Source organism: Mastigoproctus giganteus, chromosome 8, assembly GCF_048544385.1.
Source record: "Mastigoproctus giganteus isolate SK-2022 chromosome 8, ASM4854438v1, whole genome shotgun sequence".
NCBI lineage: Eukaryota > Metazoa > Arthropoda > Arachnida > Uropygi > Thelyphonidae > Mastigoproctus > Mastigoproctus giganteus.
In genome coordinates, this window is record NC_143582.1 from 60,364,927 (window position 1) to 60,386,284 (window position 21,358).

The 21,358-nt window shown below is 36.3% G+C and overlaps 1 protein-coding gene across 1 annotated transcript in view; it reads left to right on the forward strand.

Annotated features, from left to right (window-relative positions):
- Positions 1-21,358, forward strand: part of LOC150081562 (WD repeat-containing protein 3) — a 279,852-nt gene that overhangs the window by 204,754 nt on the left and 53,740 nt on the right. Inside the window, 2 exon segments of the mRNA XM_090380245.1 lie at positions 3,106-3,171; positions 18,700-18,798. Of these exon segments, the coding sequence (XP_090236371.1) occupies positions 3,106-3,171; positions 18,700-18,798 (165 nt within the window).

The following is a 21,358-nucleotide window of genomic DNA, read 5'->3' on the forward strand; positions in this document are numbered from 1 at the left end:
GACACTGGTTGGTTTTGTGTGCTTGTGTTCCTCAGCGCCTCTGCAAAAGTGGGAACATTTGATTTGCTCTACAGTCAGTTTGGGGGGTCTTGCTCCTCTGTCAAGGTAGGCATCGAGCTTTGAAATTGCTTTCTCATATTTAAGATTGGTCAGGGAATGACCACCGCATATTCCCGGAGAAATATGGCCTTAGTTGCCAATGTTCCTAAAAACCAAATAATAAACAAACAAACATAAGAACTTGGCTAAAAGAAGGAGATGAAACAGCAACAACAGTTTCGTATAGCACTGTTTCAAGTTTGTTCCATAGTGTAACAATCTGTGCCCATAGGTTTGTGGTTACCCGGTTAGACTGGTTTTTGAACAGGTCTTCCAGCTCGGTCTTGAGTTTTTTTGCTTTCTCGAGGACAGTGCCCTCTGGTATGGTCGGATCCAGTGGGAGGTCCTGTTGTCTGGTCTCATCCAGGTCCTTTTGTATGATGGTTGCGTCCTGTGGGTCTCGCAGGTCAACCTGGCTGCGGGTCTCTATTTTTGACTTTGGTACTGTAAGTTTTGTGTATTTTCTTTTGGTGGTTGACACTAATTTCACGTCATCTGGACCTTCCCGGGTATCCAGGATGGTGAGGTCATCGTTCATCACTGTGGTTGGCTTGGCAGGTGCAGTTTCCTTCTGTCCATGTGCTGGTTCTGGCATTTTATGGTTTTTTTCAGATAAACGAGAATGGTCCGGATAATCGGGATATCTCTTGCAGATCCGCACAAAGGCTTGAAAACGTTGTTGATTGATGGGTCACGCAAATTCATATGGTAATTAGGGGCAGAGCAGTCTATCTGCGTAAATTTGGGCTGACCCCACAGGTCATATGGGGAGGGGAAGTGCCCAAAGGTTAATGTGGCCTTAGAGAGACCAGGCTACTGTCTTCTGGGGTTTTTGCAGTCACTGAAGACGATGGTGAAAACAGTTTGTGAGTAAGGTAAGCAGGTACTGTCTGTCCATGGTAAGTAGATGTGAACTCACTAATCCCTGCACCGGAGGGGAATGCTACACATTTCGTTGTCACACAAGGGGGTATACAAGCTTCCCAAGTCAAGTGCAGGGTATTTGCATGGCAACCACAGTATAATTGGTTCCTCTCTATAGCCCTGCTGTCAGCCAAATGGTGACCAATACGGTTTGGCAACAAAGGATATAGATAAAAAAAACGCAAATAACCTGCAAAGTTCCCAGTAAATAAACAAAAGTTTCTCACCCTGAGATCCACTGTAGTAGTTCTACCAAAGAGTACACTTTTCAAAAACTAGTAGACACTCTAACCACATATTCGTGAACAAAATCCAGGAGCACGGAAAACATGCATCCACACTGGACGGCGGCCATGTTAACTCCTTGATAAATGGATAAAGTAAAGTGAAGTCAAGTGTGTAGTGTCATACGGCATCAGGAGTTTCCTCCATCTCCACGTAGTTTATATTGTGATGGGTGTGCCAGTTTGCTGGAAATGCCCGAGATTTAAAAGTGTATGGATATTGTACATGCATAGTGTTGTGTACCATTGTTCATCTGGTCATTTAGCCGCCGGACTCCTACTGAGGCCCAACGTTGCCCCACTTTTGCCCCGTGGAGGCAGACCAGGTACACCAGTATTATAATTATTTACTCTGGCAGGTCCTGCCACCTAATTTCCTGAGATTTCAGTAGCTAGGACCTAAAAAAAAAAAAAAAAAAAAAAAAAAAGTTCACATGTACATACATAGAAACATGCATATACATACACATCAATTGGTATAGGTTAGTTCGTATGGTGAAGCCACTAGAATGTGAAGCTGAGAGTTTGGGCAAAATTTATTTTGATGGTTAAATTTAAATTGTGTGGGACTATTGCTTACGTATAGTTAGAGTGGGGGGAGGGAGAGAGACTGAAGACTGGGGGAATATAGTCAGTGATAATAAAGTCAGATAATGGAACTTTGTTTTACTCCTTCAATTAGAGTTCAAAGAGACAGAAATATTTTATGTAAAATATTTTTTATTATTATTAGCCATATGATGCTAGGAAGCCTTAAGGCTTATACTGAACCAGCCAAAAAAAAAAAAAAAAAAAAATTCCTGCATTACCCTGAAAGAGAGAGAGAGAGAGTCAGAAGTAGAAGGGAATCATCAAGAAAGCAAGAAAGAGAAGAATGATGACATCCAGCTCAGGACCCTGGGTTTGCCAAGCCCATACTCACTAGATGTGAGCCCTTGGTAACGAAGGATGTGTGACCTAAAAACAAAATGTTAGTCTTTAATAGGAAAATGAATTAAATCCCCAAAAAGTTGAGAAGCAACATGTTTATTTTATAATTTCTTTTGTTGTGTGTATCGCTGACATTAGCGGAATTGTGCATTAATAACAAAGCTGACTACCAAACAGTTAGTCATGCTTATTATAGTGGAACCTCAATATAATGTGGAAGTCATGGGATAACACCAGTAGTTTTTATAGTGCTAAGGTTACAGAACTAAAATTAACCCAATTTTCTCTATGAGTATGTATGATTAAAAGATATAAAATATTAAAGTTGTATTTTTAACTTACATTATAATTTGCTTACATTTGTAGTATTAGTATCGGCAAAATAACAGATGAAGTGAGAATATGTAGCATCAACCAAACAAAAAAAAAAAAAATTTTTTTTTTTTTTTCCCTCTCTTATTCTCCACACTTGTCAGTAACACAATTGTTATAATTGTTTTCTTTCCTTTGATTAGCATGTTGGAAAGCCCTTGTTTGGAATCCTGCAAGGTAGTAGGAAGAATTTTAAATTTTTTTGGTTTTTCTCTCACATGGCTGAGATAGTTAGTCTCAAGTGAAAGCACTCCCCCCCACCCCACATGGATTTTTGTGGATGTATTGTTAGTAAATAAATAAAAATAAATAATATAAAATAAAATTGTTATTAAAATATAATTCATTGTTATAAATGCCAATAAAAATAATTTATTATAAAATTAAAATTACTTTCATTAATTTATGCTGTATGTTATATATCAATGTACGTAACATATAGCATATAATGTAACACAAATAAGAAAATGTAGCTATTAAACAATTTTATTTTTAGATACCTGGAGAAGAAAACAAGGAAACTGGGTTAGCAGGAAGGAAAACTGTGGAAACAATAAAATCTGTAAGCTTAGTTATAAATATTTTTAATTAACTTTAGTGTTTTGTTTTTATAAAAATAATTATTTATAGTAAAACTTCTCTGATTTGGACTACCTTCTTTTTTATGTTTATATTTTATTTATGCAGAATGGAGATTTTCCTAAATAGTAATGTAATGATACCATTTCAAAATACTTTCAGAATGGTTTTGCAGTTGTAAAAAGTAAAATCATGAAAATGGGAAAATTAAATGCAAATAAAAACATTCAGGTATTGTTATTATTATTGGGTAATGTAGCTGAACATAATCTCCCATGAAATTTTGTCAAGCAGTGACAGCAATATCAAATTACTTTTTTTTACCTCCTATATCATTCTATCTGTGGATTAAGGAGCCATATGCAGCTATAAACAATTGTATCATAGGAAGCAATTGAAAGGGTTTTTTTTTTTTTTTTTTTTGAAAATTGACAAGGGAAAAGACTGTGACCAGTATTAAAAATTTATAACGTAAAATGTGTTATTTACATCTGAGTTGAAAGCAGATTACAATAGAAAGTACATGGAAAAAAAGTATGAAAAGATGACAATGTTTTTGTTAGGTGGAATCCATTAGAATGCTCTTATTGTGCAGTGGAATCAGAGTGTCACAGAATGTGTTGCACAATGGTATTAATTTACTAGTGATATAAGAACTTGGGGGTGCCTCTGTAGCCAGGTGGGAAGGAACAGCAGTGCGTAGCACACACGCTCCTTGATTAGAGCGGGGTTCGAGCCCGTCACCACCAAATACGGAGGATGCGGAAAGGTCAGGGAATGACCACCGCATATTCCCGGAGAAATATGGCCTTAGTTGCCAATGTTCCTAAAAACCAAATAATAAACAAACAAACATAAGAACTTGGCTAAAAGAAGGAGATGAAACAGCAACAGCATTTTTTTTGGGTGGGACAGTGTGCTTCTCATTGAAATTTATAGTTATTAAAGTTCATTGTTTAAAAGTTATTATTTCAATTTGAAATCTTTATTCCATTATGTTTGAATATAAACATTTTCATAAAATTTTCTTTATTTTTGTTATATTTCATATCCTAATACTGTGCTATCTAAATTAAAATATGTTGGTGAATTGTAAATAAATTTACTTGTTTTTATGAACTATGACTTTAAAAATTTACAATAGTTGTCACTTATACCCTGAAGTATGTTCAAGTCGCTTTGCAAGAGTGCTTCTTGGTATTGGTTATTAATTTCTCTTCCAATCTTTTGCTGAAGGTCAAATAAACAATGTCAAAGCTATATTTAGTATCCAACTCATAGTGGCACTATTGTAATAGTTTTTCAATATTTTCCCCTTACAAAACTACTGCTGTGATACATTCCACCCTACTAGATTTTCACTGAGCAATGGACTACAGTGGGTGTGGTTCTCCATTCTTGCTTTGTAGGGGGTGACCAGATGTTCAGCAGATATAGAAATAGCTTGGCCCTCATCCTACATTCCCATTCATCCTGTAGGGTTCAGTTTGGGACTCTGTGTTGGCCATTCCAACTTTTGTACATTTAAGTCCATGAACCAATCTCAAATAGTACCAGCAATATGGCATGGGAATTATCCTGTCAAAACCAACATGGTCTGTACCAAAGAATTGACCATCACAGGGAGGGTGGAAATGTCCAAAATATTAAGGTTAGCATTCATACTTCCCTTCATTGTCTAAGACCTTTGGCCCTATTCTATACTATGAAAAATAGGACCATGGTAGGTGGCAAGGGCACCCATAGCTCTTCCAAACTTCATTGTTGGCACAATGCATTCTTGCAGCAGATGTTTTCTAGGCAACCTCCACACCCACCCGTCCATCAAAATAGAGCATAAGATTTCTCATTCCATAAAGTCAATTGCCACTGCTTTGTGGACCTCTTTATGCACCTCATTCATTGCATTGTGAAAGGCAAACTGCTGATTTTTGGTGATGTTTGTCCTATATGTATTCTCCCATGAAAGTTAAGCTGTGAAGGTCAGTACATAGTGTGGTCATATCCCTCTTAAACTTCTCCTTGATGTTCTGCAGTGATGTCTGAAAGATTGTTTTACACCACTCTTCTGAGAACCGTCTGGTCACACGGAGTGAGCTTCTGTGAATCTACTGTCATGCTCCCATTTCATGATAATATTACCATTACCAGTGTCAACTGTGGATAGTATAGGATCTCAGATATTGCATGAATTGACAAGTCAGTAATGTGACATCAGACGGTAACACCCCTCTCAAAATCAGTCAACTCGGCACTTATGCCTTCCTTGTGAACTGGTCAGAGAAGGGAAGTTTGAAAGGCAGTATTGAAAAAACAGGGGTGTCCAGATACTTTTTGGGAGGATATCATATAAGGCAGTTGTAAGGCTGTACTTAGTAAACTGTGTTAATATGAGAAGACCTAAGAAAAGATATTGAGCTTCTTGAAAAGATTCAAAGATATGCAGTGGGTCTGCCAAGATTGAGTAAAGGACACCTGTACGAGTAGTGACTTTGAATGTGTGAACAACATACAAAGCATTATAAGTAGGTACCAAGCATAAGTGAATGTGATAAAGGTTTATAAGACCCTTTTAAAGGGAGGGGAAAGGATGATAGCAAAATAAAATTGAAATTTTTATAGTAGAGTAATCCTCCATTATTCATGGGTGTAACATTCCCAAGAAATGCCACGGATATGGAAACTGTGAATAGCAAGGTTTACCCATAGTAAACAGGAATTATATTCCAAAGTGTCACGTTTAAGAGAAAAAGTAACCTAAATTTGTGTCTATTTATGTATTTTGTGTATTATATGTATATTGCAATGTATATGAGGTGCAGCAAAAGGTTTCTGGACTGGTGTAATAAAAATAACACAAAGTGAAGGAACTTAAAAATGGTTTTATTTTTATTCAAAGTAATCACCACTTGATTGAATGCACTTATTACACCATTCTAAAAGTTAGCGAGGCATCCGAAGAGATGATGTTCAGTTTGGCAGTTACGTTTTTCTCTATGTCCTCAACATCCTGAAATCTCTTTTCTTTGAGGGCAGTTTTCACATTGAGGTGGGGAGAGATCTTCTGTTGCTAGATTGGGAGAATAGGATGGGGATGGTTGATCTGTAAAATGCCATGTTTCATCAGACATATCTTCACAACAAGTGCAGAATGAGCAAGGGAGTTGTGCAAAAAGAACCAGCTGCATTTCTCTCGTGGCCTTACCCAGGAAGTGCACTTTGATAATCTTTGAAGCACATGTATGTGGAAGGCAGTATTGATTCTCTCCCCTTCAGGTACAAATTCCTTGTGAATCACCCTGTTTGTCAAAAAATATGATTGGCATTGTCTTGGTCCTGGGCTTCTTTAAAGAAATCAGCTATCCTTCTGTGACAAATAGATGTGCAAAAGTTTCTCTTCAGCCAGGTGGGTGGTTGATTGTTGGTATAAACTTCCATCTGTTGGCAAATTAGTTAGTTTGAATAAATTCAAGGAAGAATTAGACAAAACTGTTGGAGGGATGGATGTTTTTTTTTTTTTTTACTGATGCAGAATAAACTTGTTTTCTTGCATCATTTGCCAATACTAATACACAAAATTGGATTATGGACTGCATTTATACCTTGTGGTAACTGTAAAGTGCTTTCATCTTGAAATGCCAGAAAATGGTGTGTATAGCTGCTCAATTTTGCTAACAGATCTTGATCTGACATAAGATTATCGTCAAATTTTGCAGAATATGCACCTTGAGTTTTGAATAATCCTTGTATTCTTTCCACATTCTCTGGTATTTTTCAAGTATAATGCCTGCTTTTATGATTCTTAAACAATGTATTCATTGTTAGCATTTCCTCCCCCCCCCTAAATTCAACACAGTTCTTCCCTCCCTTGTTACTCTTTCCCTATGTGTGATCTATCAGAGAAACCTCATCTCTCTCTCCTCTTCCACTGCAGCATTTCAATCCTCCATTTGAAAATAAATTTTTTCTCTATTAATTATTTTCTCTCGTATATTCCATTTCCTCTTTTCCATAATCTGATATTAGTATACATGCCTGCATTGCCACATCTCTATTTTGTGCTCTTATTCTCACCATCATTAGTCTATTGATAATGAATTCAACTTCCATACATACTTATTTAAGTACTTCTTTATTTAACGTTTTTTCTGTTTAAATTCTGACTTCTGATGTCCCCCATTGTACCCTCCAACAACCCAGTCTTACACAGCCCTACTATGTCCAGTTTGTTCCCATCCTTCTCTCTTCTTAGGTTTTCTAGTTTTCCTTTTTATCCCATATCTTCACATTCCATGTTGCTATAGCATTTCCACTTCCTATCCCTCTCTTCTTCTTCTTCTCACAACTTTTTCACTCATATGAATTTTGCTCATTGTCCTTCTGTGACAAGCACAACAATTCCATATGCCATCATCATCAGGAGATCCAGTCACTAATACTACCAATTTTTGAGTGTTCTGCCCAAACAGATCATGGTTCCTTCCCATTGTTTTATCTTATGAGGGAACTGCACACTCTCCCTGTGATCAATTACTAAAGTTAAGAATAAAAAATAATGACAGAAGAAGTAACAAGGGAAGGAGATAGTCAATTGATCACATATTGGGCTCAAATAACAAGACCTTAGTATGTGAGCCCAAGACCATAACGACAGAATTTCAGGCATTCACTGAAGAAGTGGTATAGGATGTACCATAAATTGGCTGAGAATAATCTGAAATCCTTTAAGAAATTAAAGACAGATTACACTCTATGCAGGTTGAAGAGCTTATTTTCTCACTAATTTCCAAAAAAAGTGTTTAGGTGAAAAGAAAAAAAAAAAAAAAATCTTTCCTCCAATAACATGCATGCATGCATTCATTCTTCCTTGCCATGGTTTTTCTACAAAGCTTCCATATGATCTGGAGGGATAGCCAAACTTCACTTGGTTTGAGTTACCCAGTGGAATTGTTTCTCACATCTTTCTGAAAACCCATATTTGTAGGCATATATTTCCACCTTCTTCACAAGGGATGAAATTAAGAATTTCATAGAAAAATTACCTTTGGGTAACATAGCAAGCCCTGATATATCCTAAATTCGTAATTAATTTTTCTAGCTGTTACGTTCTTGATTCCATTATCTCCGCTTTTAATAGGTTTATAGGCTGGATTTTTTCCTTCTTCCTGGTGGGCTTATGCTGTACATCTGATATGAAAAGTTAGTATCTGGTTGCATTAAAGCACTTCAGCCCCCATCTCCATATTCTCCATATTTTTAAATTGCTTCCAATGCTAAGAAAATAGATTGTGCTCTGCCACTTCCAATACATACATTACTGGTGGAGGGAAAAAAAAAAAAAAAAAAAAAACATCTCCACTGTCGCAAATATCTTGGTGATTACCTTTTTTTTTTATTTCAGATGCATTCAGTCAAAATGGACAATTAGATTTGGTCTTTTCAGACCTTGCCTCTGTCTTTGATTCAGGGAATCCATACACACTATGCTCTCTACTTTAGTCCTTTGGTATTTGGGGACATCTCCTTAACTTTATTCTCTTGTCGCTATTAAATAATAAAGTTACAGTTATCTACGACTGTGAGATTTTACTTCTTTTTTACCTCCTTAGGAATCTACTGATTTAGATTTTTTTTTTTTTTTTTTTTTTTTGCACCCTCATACTTTCAAAGCTCGCTTTTGCTACCTGACTCGTATACATGGTATATCTCACAGAAAATTGCTCAGAAACTGAGGGTAATTATATTTTCCTCGAGTTAGCACCAAGGATTATTATAATGAAAAAAAAATTTATCTAAACAGGCAAGGCATATGAATCTCAGAATAACTAAACTCGATGGTTACAATTAAACATGAAATTTATTACACTTATATACACATTTTATATACACTCGAAACTTGATAATGAATAACATAACATACATAGATTATTTCAGAAATGCTTAGTTGTGTACTCCATAGTTTTACTTATTAGACACGCGGGTACTTGAAACAGGATTCCTTTCTCTTCTCTTATTTTCTTATCTAACTTAATTATACAATTTTTATTTCTCCTTTCTCTCTCTCTCTCTCTCTCTCTCACACACACCTAACACTGGATAACACAGAGTTACATATCTTAATTCATCACATTATTTTCCACTCCTATTACAATACATTTCAAATATACTTCTAATGTATTAATTACCTTTCTTATTATTAACTTTCAGGTATATTATTGATACATAATTCTCCCTTCCTATTATATCACATCTGGAGTTACTCTTAATACCTTATTCATCTTTCCCTTACACCATAATCTGCAACATTCACAAAACCTTATCTGTCCTTACCACAGAAATATATTCATGAACACTCTTAATGTTATCCTATATACATAAATTTATCTCCCTCTCATTAGTACCTTCTTATTTTAATCCAACCTCTTTCCCTCTATTATGCTACTCAATTACCCTATACTAGTATAAATAATCTAGTCAACAATATCTGCCTCAGTGTGGATTTACCCTTTGTTTCACCCTCTAATACTATCTTTCTTATTAATTTCCCTTCTATTGTACTACAGTCCTTTCTTTAAATTATCGTATACTTAATATAATTTCTCACTTACTTCAGTACTCTTGTAAGTCTTCTACATAGGGGCCTCCCGCTTCTAACACGAATATAGGACTTTTTCTTCCTGCTTCCTCCTTACTCCAGCCTTTGACGTTCTTTGATCTCGTGGCTGTCTAGGTCTGACATCCTAACTTTGGTGGACTCCAACTTCGGTTTAACTCCTCTCTCACTATCTTCTTCTTTTGCACTTATGAGGGCTCCAACTGAACTGTATCTCTTTTGCCAGTTCACAGTTCCTTCATACCTTCAGTAAAGCAGTGAGTTGGGATTAACGACCTGGTCAATACCTGTTAACAGCTCATCCTTCACAAAGATGTTTTTCAGAGTTCACTTAGATTGTAGCAACTATAAGCTGATTTTGTTTACATAAAAGGAATTTCTGACAAGTCAGTGTCATCCTTCGGGAAGCAGGAAACTGGGTGACCACAGGCAATAATAAGGGCAATAATCGGACAGTTGTGCCAAGATTTGTATTAAACATACAAAATAACAATATTTATTTCTCACACATTGTGAAAACAAACTTTGTAATACAGCAGGCCCCCATTATAACGCGGTTCGCTTTACACTGATTTGCTATAACGCTGTTCTTATATTATAACCCGTATCTGACTATAACGCTCTTTTACAGATTGCATTATTGGCATATTTAACGAAATCTTTCATTTGATGGAGTCGATAGCTTAAAAATGAATAGCAAAACAGCATTAAAACCTTTCCCATGCCAATTTGAGAAATTTTCCCACGCTTGGTGAAATTTTCTTGCACACTAATTTAATTGCAGTACAGTGACTTGTTACGTTGTTCTGAGATCAACATTTTAAAAAATGATCAAGTATATTGCTTATAATATTTGCGTTATATGCATTTATCCGAAGTCTAGTCATCACTCAGTACAGTATTAGACATCGTGCATAACGGACAGTTACGTCTAATTAATGCAACCAATGCAGTTACATTTTCGAAGAGCTAATATGGCCGATAAGAATGAAAAAGCAACAACATCTGGGCGAAGTACGAAGACTATAAATGTAAGAAAAAGACTGGATTTGAAAATTAAATTAGATGTTTTGAAGTGAATCGATTCCGGTCAACGACAAGCGGATGTGTGCCATAATTTAGGATTTGTAACTTTAACTGTAAGAACAATTATAAAAAAAGATAGAAAATTAATTTTAGCAGTGGGAAAGATAGCTGTTCCATTGCAAGCAACTAGGACTAGGCTGGCTATTAGGATTGAAATGGAAAGACTTTAACTAATATTATTGAAGATAATATTCCAATGCAGAATTCATTAAGTTAAATATTAAAAAAAAGAGAGAGAGAGAGAGAGAGATTAGCCAATATGATGATCTGAAGAAAACTTGCCTAAAAAAAAAAAAAAGTGCAGATCAAGGAGCCGAAACTTTCAAAAAAGAACTTGCTAAAATTATTGAAGAGGGGTATTATGTGTTATACTTCTCAACAAGTGTTTAACATAGATGAAGCAGGACTTTTGTGGAAACGAATGCCTAAAAGAAGTTTCATATTGAAAGAAGGAAAAACATGCCAGGTTTCAAAGTGGCGAAGGATCGGTTGACTTTATTGTTGGGTGGTAATGCTGCGGGGGATTTAAAATTAATACTCCTTTTAGTTTATTTGGAAGAGAGCCAAAGTTCAACCCAAAATCAATACATTTTTCATGATTAATTTCATCAATTAAATTAAATCAATTAAAATCAGTTAAATTCATTATTTTAATTGGAATTTTAAGTTAACTTTTGATACGTAAGTAGTTACCACATAATTATATACTTATGTAATGCAGAATATTTTATATGTACAAATATTTGAATATTAAATATTTTGACCGACATTTGTGCATCTTTTCACTACCGTTTATTATTGATTAGGAAATATTCTATGGCACCGACCGCAACTCACAAATACATAAGTTACCTTATGGGAATACGGCGCTCGCTTAGCGCGGATTCACTTAGGTCGAATTATCAGCGTTAAAGGGGCATCACCTGTATATATTAACCAAGTTTTGTAATAAACAACTGTATTTATATAGAAAAGCCTATTGTTTTGCAGGGGGAATGGCATGTGCTTCATATAAACGAGTACTTTGTATAAACTGAGTTTGTATTAATGAGATTTTACTGTATTTATTATATTTTAAATTATAGCCAGATATATTTTTATATAAGAGCACAAAATTCTCCATTGAAACTAACAACAATAAAACCTTGCACTTTCGGGATTGACATCTCCAAAAATAATAGTATGTCAGTGTAACATAACCAGTGAATACCATGGTAACTAACAACCAACAATCTCTCTCTCTATGGGTATTTATAGATCAAGTACTCATAGAGAGAGATTAAACAACACAATAGGAATCCCCCAAAGAGATGAGGCATATAGTATTGTGTGTGTGGGAAATTTTTCATAGGATGCCCTTTCATAAATTGCAGACAAGGATTAATGAGCATTAATTGAAGTGATGTAGTCCACCACATCTTTAATGTTTAAAGCTATGGTGAAATATTTTTCTGAAAAAAAAAAAAAAAAAAACCAAAAAAAAACACAGTACAGTGTTTTTATCTATTTTTTCCATGACCAGTCAGTGTACAGTACTATACTCTAGTGTGAGTGCTGTTGTATACTCTTAGTTAATGCGTTTATGGTCAGTGAGTGTTAGCTCACTGATTGAGTGTTCTAGTCAGTGTGTTGTGTTTACTTTGCCATAGTCTGTCTTTTTGGCCATTTATTTGGTATTTTGGCAAACAGTTTTATCCGTAATGGCAGGCAAAATAGTGCTCGTGCCAAAAGCAAAGGAAGCATATCACACTGAATGTTAAGATGTAGGTGTTATAGCTTGAGTTGAGTGAGCCTGAGGTTGGCATGGATCATACTTTAGACCTTGCAATGGTATATGCTTCCTTTATTCTAGGTGTAGAATATTTACTATTGCACACTTTCATCTGCCAAGAAGAGAAGAGTGTGTTAGGGTTTAAATGCACCAATGACCACTTTACACTCTTGCTGTGCAGTAATGTGTCAGGAGATTATAAGCTCAAGCCCATGATTATCTGTTACATGATGACATCCTGAGTCACTAATTCATCTCCAGTTTCTGTCTGTCAGTGCAGCATTATTGCAAGGAAAATAATCTGGAGCCTGTAGTATTGTTGGTGCTCAAGTGTCCCTAGTCACCCTAAGAATTTGGACAGCCTAGGATCTTTACTTCCTATAGAAATAGTGTTCTTTCCACCAAACATGACTTCAGTGATTAGCATTAGTAGAGGCACATGATGCAAGAAAGTATCATGTGCCTCTAAAATAAAAAAATTTCCCATTTCACTGATCCATTCATTCCAAATTCAAGTCTAGTTCTGCCTTGAATTTATTTAAGGTATCAACTTCCACAACAGCAGATGGAAGTTTGTTCCAGCAATCAACTGCCCGCTGGCTAAAGGCAAACTTCCGCACATCTATTCTACAACTGTCTTTCCTCAATTGAATCTATGTCCCCTCAGGATAGTAATCTGAACAAGAGAAAGATCACATTACCATTTAGCTTGTTCAATCCATTCAAAGGCCTTATACACGTCAGTTAGATCGCCTTGCAGGTGTCTAGTCTCCAGAAGCTGCAATTTGCAGAACTTAAGCCTTTCTTGGTAACACCAACCATCCACCAATCTCATTTCCCTTCTCTGTACTCGTACCAGCAGCTCTACATTTTTCCTAAAATGAGGCCTCCAGACCTGTATATAGTACTTAAAGTGTGGCCTGACCATTGCCTTATACAAGGGGACAATCAACCCCTTATCCCTGCTAGCAAGATTCCTATATATCATTGACAAGAAACCATGAGCTACTCTTGTAGTGTTTTGCACTGCTCAGAGAACTTCATATCTGACTGCACAATTACCCCCCAGATCTTTTTCATTCTCCACTACCCTGAGTGAACTACCCCCAGGGTTACTGCTACCCACAGCTGAAGTTTAACATTTGTCAATGTTAAATTTCAGTTGTCACTTCTCAGCCCATCTACCCAACGTTTCCAGATCCTATTGCAGCAGCATACCATCATTACTGTTATTAACAACCCTGCCAACCTTTGTATCATCTGCAAATTTTGACATTAAGCTTGATATACCTTCATCAATATCATTGTTAAATATACAAAACAACAATGGGCCAACACTGAACCCTGAGGGACACCACTAATAACATTAGTCCATGTAGATGACACCTCCATAGCCAGGTGGGCAGGAGCAGCAGTGCGTAGCACATGCTTCTTGATTAGACTGGGGTTCGAGCCCATGACCACCGCATATTCCCGGAGCAATATGGCCTTAGTTGCTAATGCTCCTAAAAAAAAACCAAATAGCAACAAATAGTCAAAAAAAGAAAGAAAGAAAAATCGTTAAATGTTTAATGTAAAATTAAATTAAAATATATACAGATTTTGAACAATATTTTTGTAAATAATATACAATTACATACACAAGAGATAAAGAAAAATCGTTAAACATTTAATGTAAAATTAAATTAAATTATATACAGATTTTGCACAATATTTTTGTAAATAATATACACACAATTGTGCTATGCATATTATGACTTTATCTTAAGAAAAATACATACAGTAATCACTTATTTTCTTCTGCACCTTCTTCCGGCGGATAATTTTGTTTTCAACATTTGTTTGGAGTGAAGAAACCATCGAAAGTCCTTCAGTATCTTCTTCAGCGGCGAAAAATATTTTTAAATGATTGATTTGTATGAGCGCTTCTTCTATTTTCATCGGTGGTTTGTCGTTAATATGTTCTTCAACAGAATGACCTCCTTCCATTTCTTCATCCTCTATGAGGAACCCACCGCATAGTTTAGTTGAAAATGGGTCTTTCTTTGCCTAATTTGAATTTTTCAGTCATTTGCTGCACACTGGACCTTCTGTTCTAAAACACAATTAGCTTTAAATTCGTACGATTTCCTTCTCGGAGTACCGACTTTCTGCTGCATTTCTTCCTTTTAGAGAGCAGCACTGATTTATTAATCTCTCTCTCTCTCTCTCTCTCAATCATATTTTTATCCACTGTAGCAACTTGCACTTAATGCCATACTGCTCCAATTTGTTCAGTAATCTTCCATGTACAACAGGAACAAAAGCTTTCCTGAAATCCAAGTATATAATATCAAAATTATATTTTGCATCCAGTTCCTTTGTGACCACATCATAGTGTCCAATCAGATTGGTCAGACAAGACTTCCCCTTGAAAAACCCATGCTGTGTCTGAATTATTACTACTGTATTGTCTAGATAATCTTGCAATGCTTCTTTAACCAGTGACTCCATTATTTCCCTGGAACAGAAGTCAAACTAACAGGTCTGTAATTACTCGTGTCACCCTTTGATCCCCCCCTTTGTGAATTGGAGATACATTTGCGCATCTCTAGTCCATGGGGACTTCCCCTGAGTCCAAGGATGATCTCATAATTATGGCTAAGAGTTTTCTCACTTCCTTTGCCGCCTCCTTTAATGTAACTTTATAGATCCCATCCATCCCAGGTGCTTTTCTTATGTTTCATTTCAACAATTTCTCCTCTTAGCTCTCAGTTATTGCAAAATCATTTAACTTCCTGTTAGAGTTTGATAAACATCTGGCACTCTCATCCTTGAATAACTCCTCAGGTGTGAATGTAGATGCAAAATACTCATTTAGTTCGGCAGCTATTGATATCAAGTGGACCAATCTGATTCATCCCCTTCCTTTTAGAGTTTATATAAGTAAAGAAGACTTTGCTGGTTTTTTTTTTTTTTTTTTGTTTTTTTTTGTATCCTTTGCCAATGATTTTTCATAATCTGCCTTCACTTGCATAACCTCCTCTGTGACTTGATTACAGACTAGCTTGTATCTACCATAGGCTTCTGTGTCACCTGACAATTTATGTGCATCCCATGCATTTCTCTTCTCTGCCAATTGTCTCAATAATTCATCTCACATCCATTTAGGTCTAAACCTTGAACAGTATTTCTTAGTCTGTATGAAAAGCCTAGTAGCCTCCGAAGATGTGATAGTCACAAGCGAAAGAGCGGGACTTTATGGCGAATGTTTCCATACCTCCCATCCAAAACTTTGGAACAAGTGTCATGTTGTGTGTGCATTGTGTGCCGTGGCATTGTCCTGAATGAGAACAAAGCTTAACTTTCCAGGCCTCTTGTTATTCGTGGCTGTTCGCAAAACCATAATGTTTGGTAGTACGAGGCAACATTAATTGTTGTGCCTTTTGCCATAAATTCCGTATAAACAACTCCTTCACAGTCGTAAAACAGTGGCTGTGACCTTTCCTGCTGATGGTGCAACTTTGAATTTCTTCCGCACAGGCGATGTTGTGTGTCTCCATATTCCATAGCTGCTTTCTTCATTTCTGGGGTGAAATGGTGCACCCATGTTTCATCACCAGTGATGATGTGGCATCATGGCCTTCCACAGAATAGCTTTGAAGGAAGGCTAGAGAAGACAAAAAACGTTGACCTTTGTGCTCGTCTGTCAGTGAACGAGGAACCCATCATGCACACAATTTGCGATAGTCAAGATGTTCATGGACAATGGAATGAACACTGCCTATCGAAATGTCTAACTCCTTTGCCATTTCTGCGACTGTCAGTCTTCGCTTATTGCGAATCATTTCATCAACTTGCATCACGTTGTCTGTAGTGGTCGATGTTGATGGCCTTCCTTTTTGATCAGCATCCGTCAATCTTGTGTGACCACTTTCAAACTGCTGGCATCACTTCACTATGGCTGGATGCGACATTGCATTTTCCCCATACACCACTGATGTGTGTGAGATCCATTATTTCACAATCAATCTCGGAACAATTCAGACATTTTGCCCACAAAAATTGTACTGTTCCACGTACCTCAAACTCGGAGTAACATTCTAGCTGATGTGCCATTATGAATGCTTGCTCCTACACAACTGTTACTGCTACGTCAACGAAACTCACCTACCAGGGGCGCACGATGTGAACTCCATTCTGTGCAGGCACCACATTTGTTGCACAATTATACTAAGATATGATGGCAGGTGTAACTTATTTTTTGAATGCCCTTCATATGTTTTAATATTAGTTTTTAAAGTATTAAAAGTATGGATTCACTATTTATTTTTTTGGTTTCAAAGCATTTAAATTGTTTTTAAATATGGACGTACTGTATTCTTTCGTTCAAAGATTAGGGTTGGTGATTCAATGTATTTTGGGGTTGGGCTTTGGGTCCGAGGGGTCTCTAATTCTGTGGTTCATTCGGGTGATTGAATTTGTCTACGAGAGTTGTTATTGTTGTTGTTATTTGGTTTAGGAGCATTAGCAACTAAGGCCATATTGCTCCTGGGATATGCAGTGGTCATTCCCTGACCTTTCCGCATCCTCCGTCTTTGGTGGTCACGGGCTCGAACCCCGGTCTAATCAAGAAGCGTGTGCTACGCACTGCTGCTCCTGGCCACCTGGCTACGGAGGCGCCCGTCTACGAGGGAGTGGAATACATATAATCTATTTGTATGGTTATTTAGCTATGGAAAGTATCAGCACTGAAGTGTTCTACAAGACATCATAGAGGTAATTCTTCCATTTCTAAACTAATTTATACATAATTTACTACTAGGGTGCTTCGCCCCCTGCTCACTTTGCTTGCCAACCCCTGCGCATGCTTTTCTACGTAAAATGTAGAGGTATGATGGAGCAAGTCAAATATTTTCTACATAAAAGGCACACCAGTTGAAACGCACTAATCAGGAAATGACCTAGGTAATTATTTACTTATGCATTTGTAGTGGCATATTGCCCTGCCCACTTTTACCATGTGACCTGCAACCCTCTTCTCTCACTGGCTACCCGACCACGCAGCATTCTCAAAGGTCAGAGTTTCTCAACCGGTGGTACGTGGAAAAAGATTTTGTAGTACGTGATGGTTGAATTTTTTCAGTCTAATAAGAGTTCGCAAATCATGTGTTGATTTTCAAATATTTTGTTTGTTCAACCTCCGAGCAGATAGCTGTATATTTCTCGGAAAGCTTAAAATCATGACCGAGTCTTATCTCGCAATGTTAATCAAGTATGTTATAGTTTATTTTGTTTTGTTTTATATTTGTTATTTATTTGTTTGTTCAATTTTTGAATTAAAAATGAAATAAAAATATATAATTTATAACATAGCCTTATGCAAATATTCTTGTCTTTTCCTCTTAATACAAATATATGTTTTAATGAATGGTAATGAAATTTTTCAGTTTTGGTTTTGGTGGTACAAGTATTAAAAAAGGTTGAGAACCGCTTCTAAATAATTATTTACCTGAGTTTACACAGGCCACTTAGGAAAAGGCCTTTTGCTTCGGGTTCCATAATGCATGAGGAATACTGTTGCATCTGAAAGAGCAGGACTAAAATATTTACAACCTATACAAATATTTAAAATATTTACAAAATACTAAACTATTTACAAATATACAAACTATGTCGGGTCCCTTCATCAGTTAACATTACAATGGAACATCAAACGATGCCCAGCATAGTCATGTATCAGACAGTGAGGCATGTGCACAAGGTTGGTGAATGTTGTGGAGGCAGTTAAGGCATCGAATAAGTGATGCAATTGCCCCGCCGTCTTCTCTTATTGGCCCAAATAAATATCACTAGGAGGAAAACATTTTTTAATGTATAGATATATATTATTTATGCTAAGCAACATGTGCACATCTTCTGTAAGTGGTAATAGAGTGCATGTGCATGCATACAGTATTATGATCTTTTCCATAATATTTAATCACAATATTAGATTTTTTAGTAAGTTTATTAAAATATGTTTTTGAAAATATACATTAAAATGCTATTTTCTTGTGTAGGCTGAACAACTCATGGAAGCCATAGAAGTGTATCATGAAGAAACACTCAAGTTGCAACAGTGTAACAGAAATAAAGATGAAAGCAAAGAGATAAGAGAGGTAAGCATAATTTAATGTTGGTATTAGAATGACCAAATGATGCAAGCAAGCAGATGTTTTTCTGCATCCACCAAAAAAATAAATTAAAATAAATAAATAAATAAACTTTCCTAAATCATTCATTCTTTTCCCATTGCAATATTAAGTGGCCATCCAGTTTTGCATTGAACTTTAACTCTCACAGGAAATCATTCAAAAGCTTTTCTAAATCAAGGTATATAATTTCAAAGTTACTTTTTGCATCTAACTGTTTTATGAGCTCATTATAGTTAACTCATCAGTTAACCATATTGGTCGGGTAAAACCACACCTTCTATGATTACATTCTTATCAAGGCAGTTCTGTAATCTGACTTAACTGTACTTTCTGATCTTTTCCACTACAGTTCAGGTTCACTAGTCTGTATTTTTCCACCTTCTCTTTAGTTCCTCCCTTATGGACTGGATAAATGTTAGTACTTATCAAGTCCAGTGGGATCGTCATAGAGTCTGATAGTGATCTGATAACATGATTAATAATTTTATAGTATAATTGGATGTATTCCACCCATTCCTTCTTTTCTAGTATAATTGGATGTACAGTGAAACTTCCCTTTAACGGACAGCCATGGGGAACGAAAATGTGTCCGTTAGAGAGAAGTGTCCATTAACAAGAAGTCTGAGGGAAAAAAAAAAAAAGAAAGAAAGAAAAATCGTTAAACTTTTAATGTAAAATTAAATTAAAATATATACAGATTTTGCACAATATTTTTGTAAATAATATACATACAATTGTGCTATGTATATTATGACTTTATCTTAAGAAAAATGCATACAGTAATCACTTATTTTCTTCTTCACCTTCTTCCGGCTGATAATTTTGTTTTCAACATTTGTTTGGAGTGAAGAAACCATCGAAAGTCCTTCAGTATCTTCTCCAGCGGCAAAAAACATTTTTAAATGATTGATTCGTATGAGCACTTCTTCTATTTTCATCGGTGGTTCGTCGTTAATATGTTCTTCGACAGAATGACCTCCTTCCATTTCTTTATCCTCATAAGGAACTTCTTGAAAAATATCGATGATAACGTCGTTAATATTTTAGCCAGGGTCACTTGTAGCTGAAGTATCATGCATTATCAATAGATGTTGAAGTTCTTGTTCTTCTTGGTGCTCCACATTGCTGTTCACAACTTCAATTTTTGCGTTTGAGAAGCCAGACTTTACAAAACAGTTCACGACAGTTTGTTTTCTAATTGCGTTTACTGAAGAGGAAATCCATTGAATCGCATCTAAGATGCTGATTTTCTTTGCAAGGTCACTCGCACATTTTACATCGTTCATGTTTGCAATGAGATGTCTTAAAACACGTTTTCTGTAGTGAAGTTTAAAATTTTTTATTATCCCTTGATCCAAGGGCTGACGCTCTGCAGATGTGTTTGGTGGCAGAAAAACGATTTGAATGTTGGACTCGATGTGCGGGTGAGATGCAGCATTATCCATGAAAAGAATAATTTTTCTGTTTTGACGAATCATGTTTTGGTTAAAGTGACTTATCCATTCGCTCATGATATCTCGTGTCATCCATGCTTTTTTATTAGACTTCCAGTCAACATTCAAAAGATTCAACTTTATGCCCTTGAATCAACGAGGATTTTGTGGTTTTCCTATAACAAGAGGTTGTTCAAAGTCTCCCAGCATATTTGTACACAATAGTACAGTCAAGCGTTCCTTAGAAATTTTTCCGCCCTGGAACTTTTCGTTTTTTAGACTTATTGTTTTTTCAGGAAGAGCTTTAAAAAACAACCCTGTTTCGTCACAGTTGTAAATATCCTTAGCTTCAAAATCACGACATAAATCTTCCAATTTGAGGTCCACTCTGTTAGAACCCCAGTATCAACAGATCCACCTTCAGCACTTAAGGTTTTCCAAGAAATTTTATGCCGAGTTTTGAACTTGTCTAGCCATCCCACAGAAGCTTTGAACTCATTTACTCCCCTTTTCCCTAATAATAGGCCCATTAATGGGAATTTTTTTAGCACATTTGCGACAAAACCACTCATACGTAATATTGTCAATTTGAAGTCCAACAGTTTTCGGGAATGATTTTTGAACCTGATCATTTCTGTGTTGCCAAAATTGTTTGAGCAGTTCATTTTTTTTTTCTTTTGGATGTCGCTTACCTGCGTCTTCCCGATTTTGAATTTTGCAGAGAGATTGCAAACACTATTTTTTTGCCGATCATACGCATTAATGAGTTTGACTCATTTTTAAAGTTAAATGTTTACGAGAAGACGTGCACTTCACATGATACTGAACAAAACTGAAAACTGAAAAAACGAAAGGCCGACCATATCCCCCCCCCCCCCTGCACACACCGAATTCATCAGAAGTTTTACACGTGCCTTAAAATTCTTGAAAAAGGGTTTAGAACTGCGACGTAAACCTTGATAAAATTCAGAGAATCGGAAATAGAAAATAAACACATGATTGAGGCAATACGTGGAAGAAACGTTCCTAGAAAAAGGGCCGTGAGCTCGCCCGCTGTCCGTTATGGGGAGATCAAATTAAGTGCTAATCTA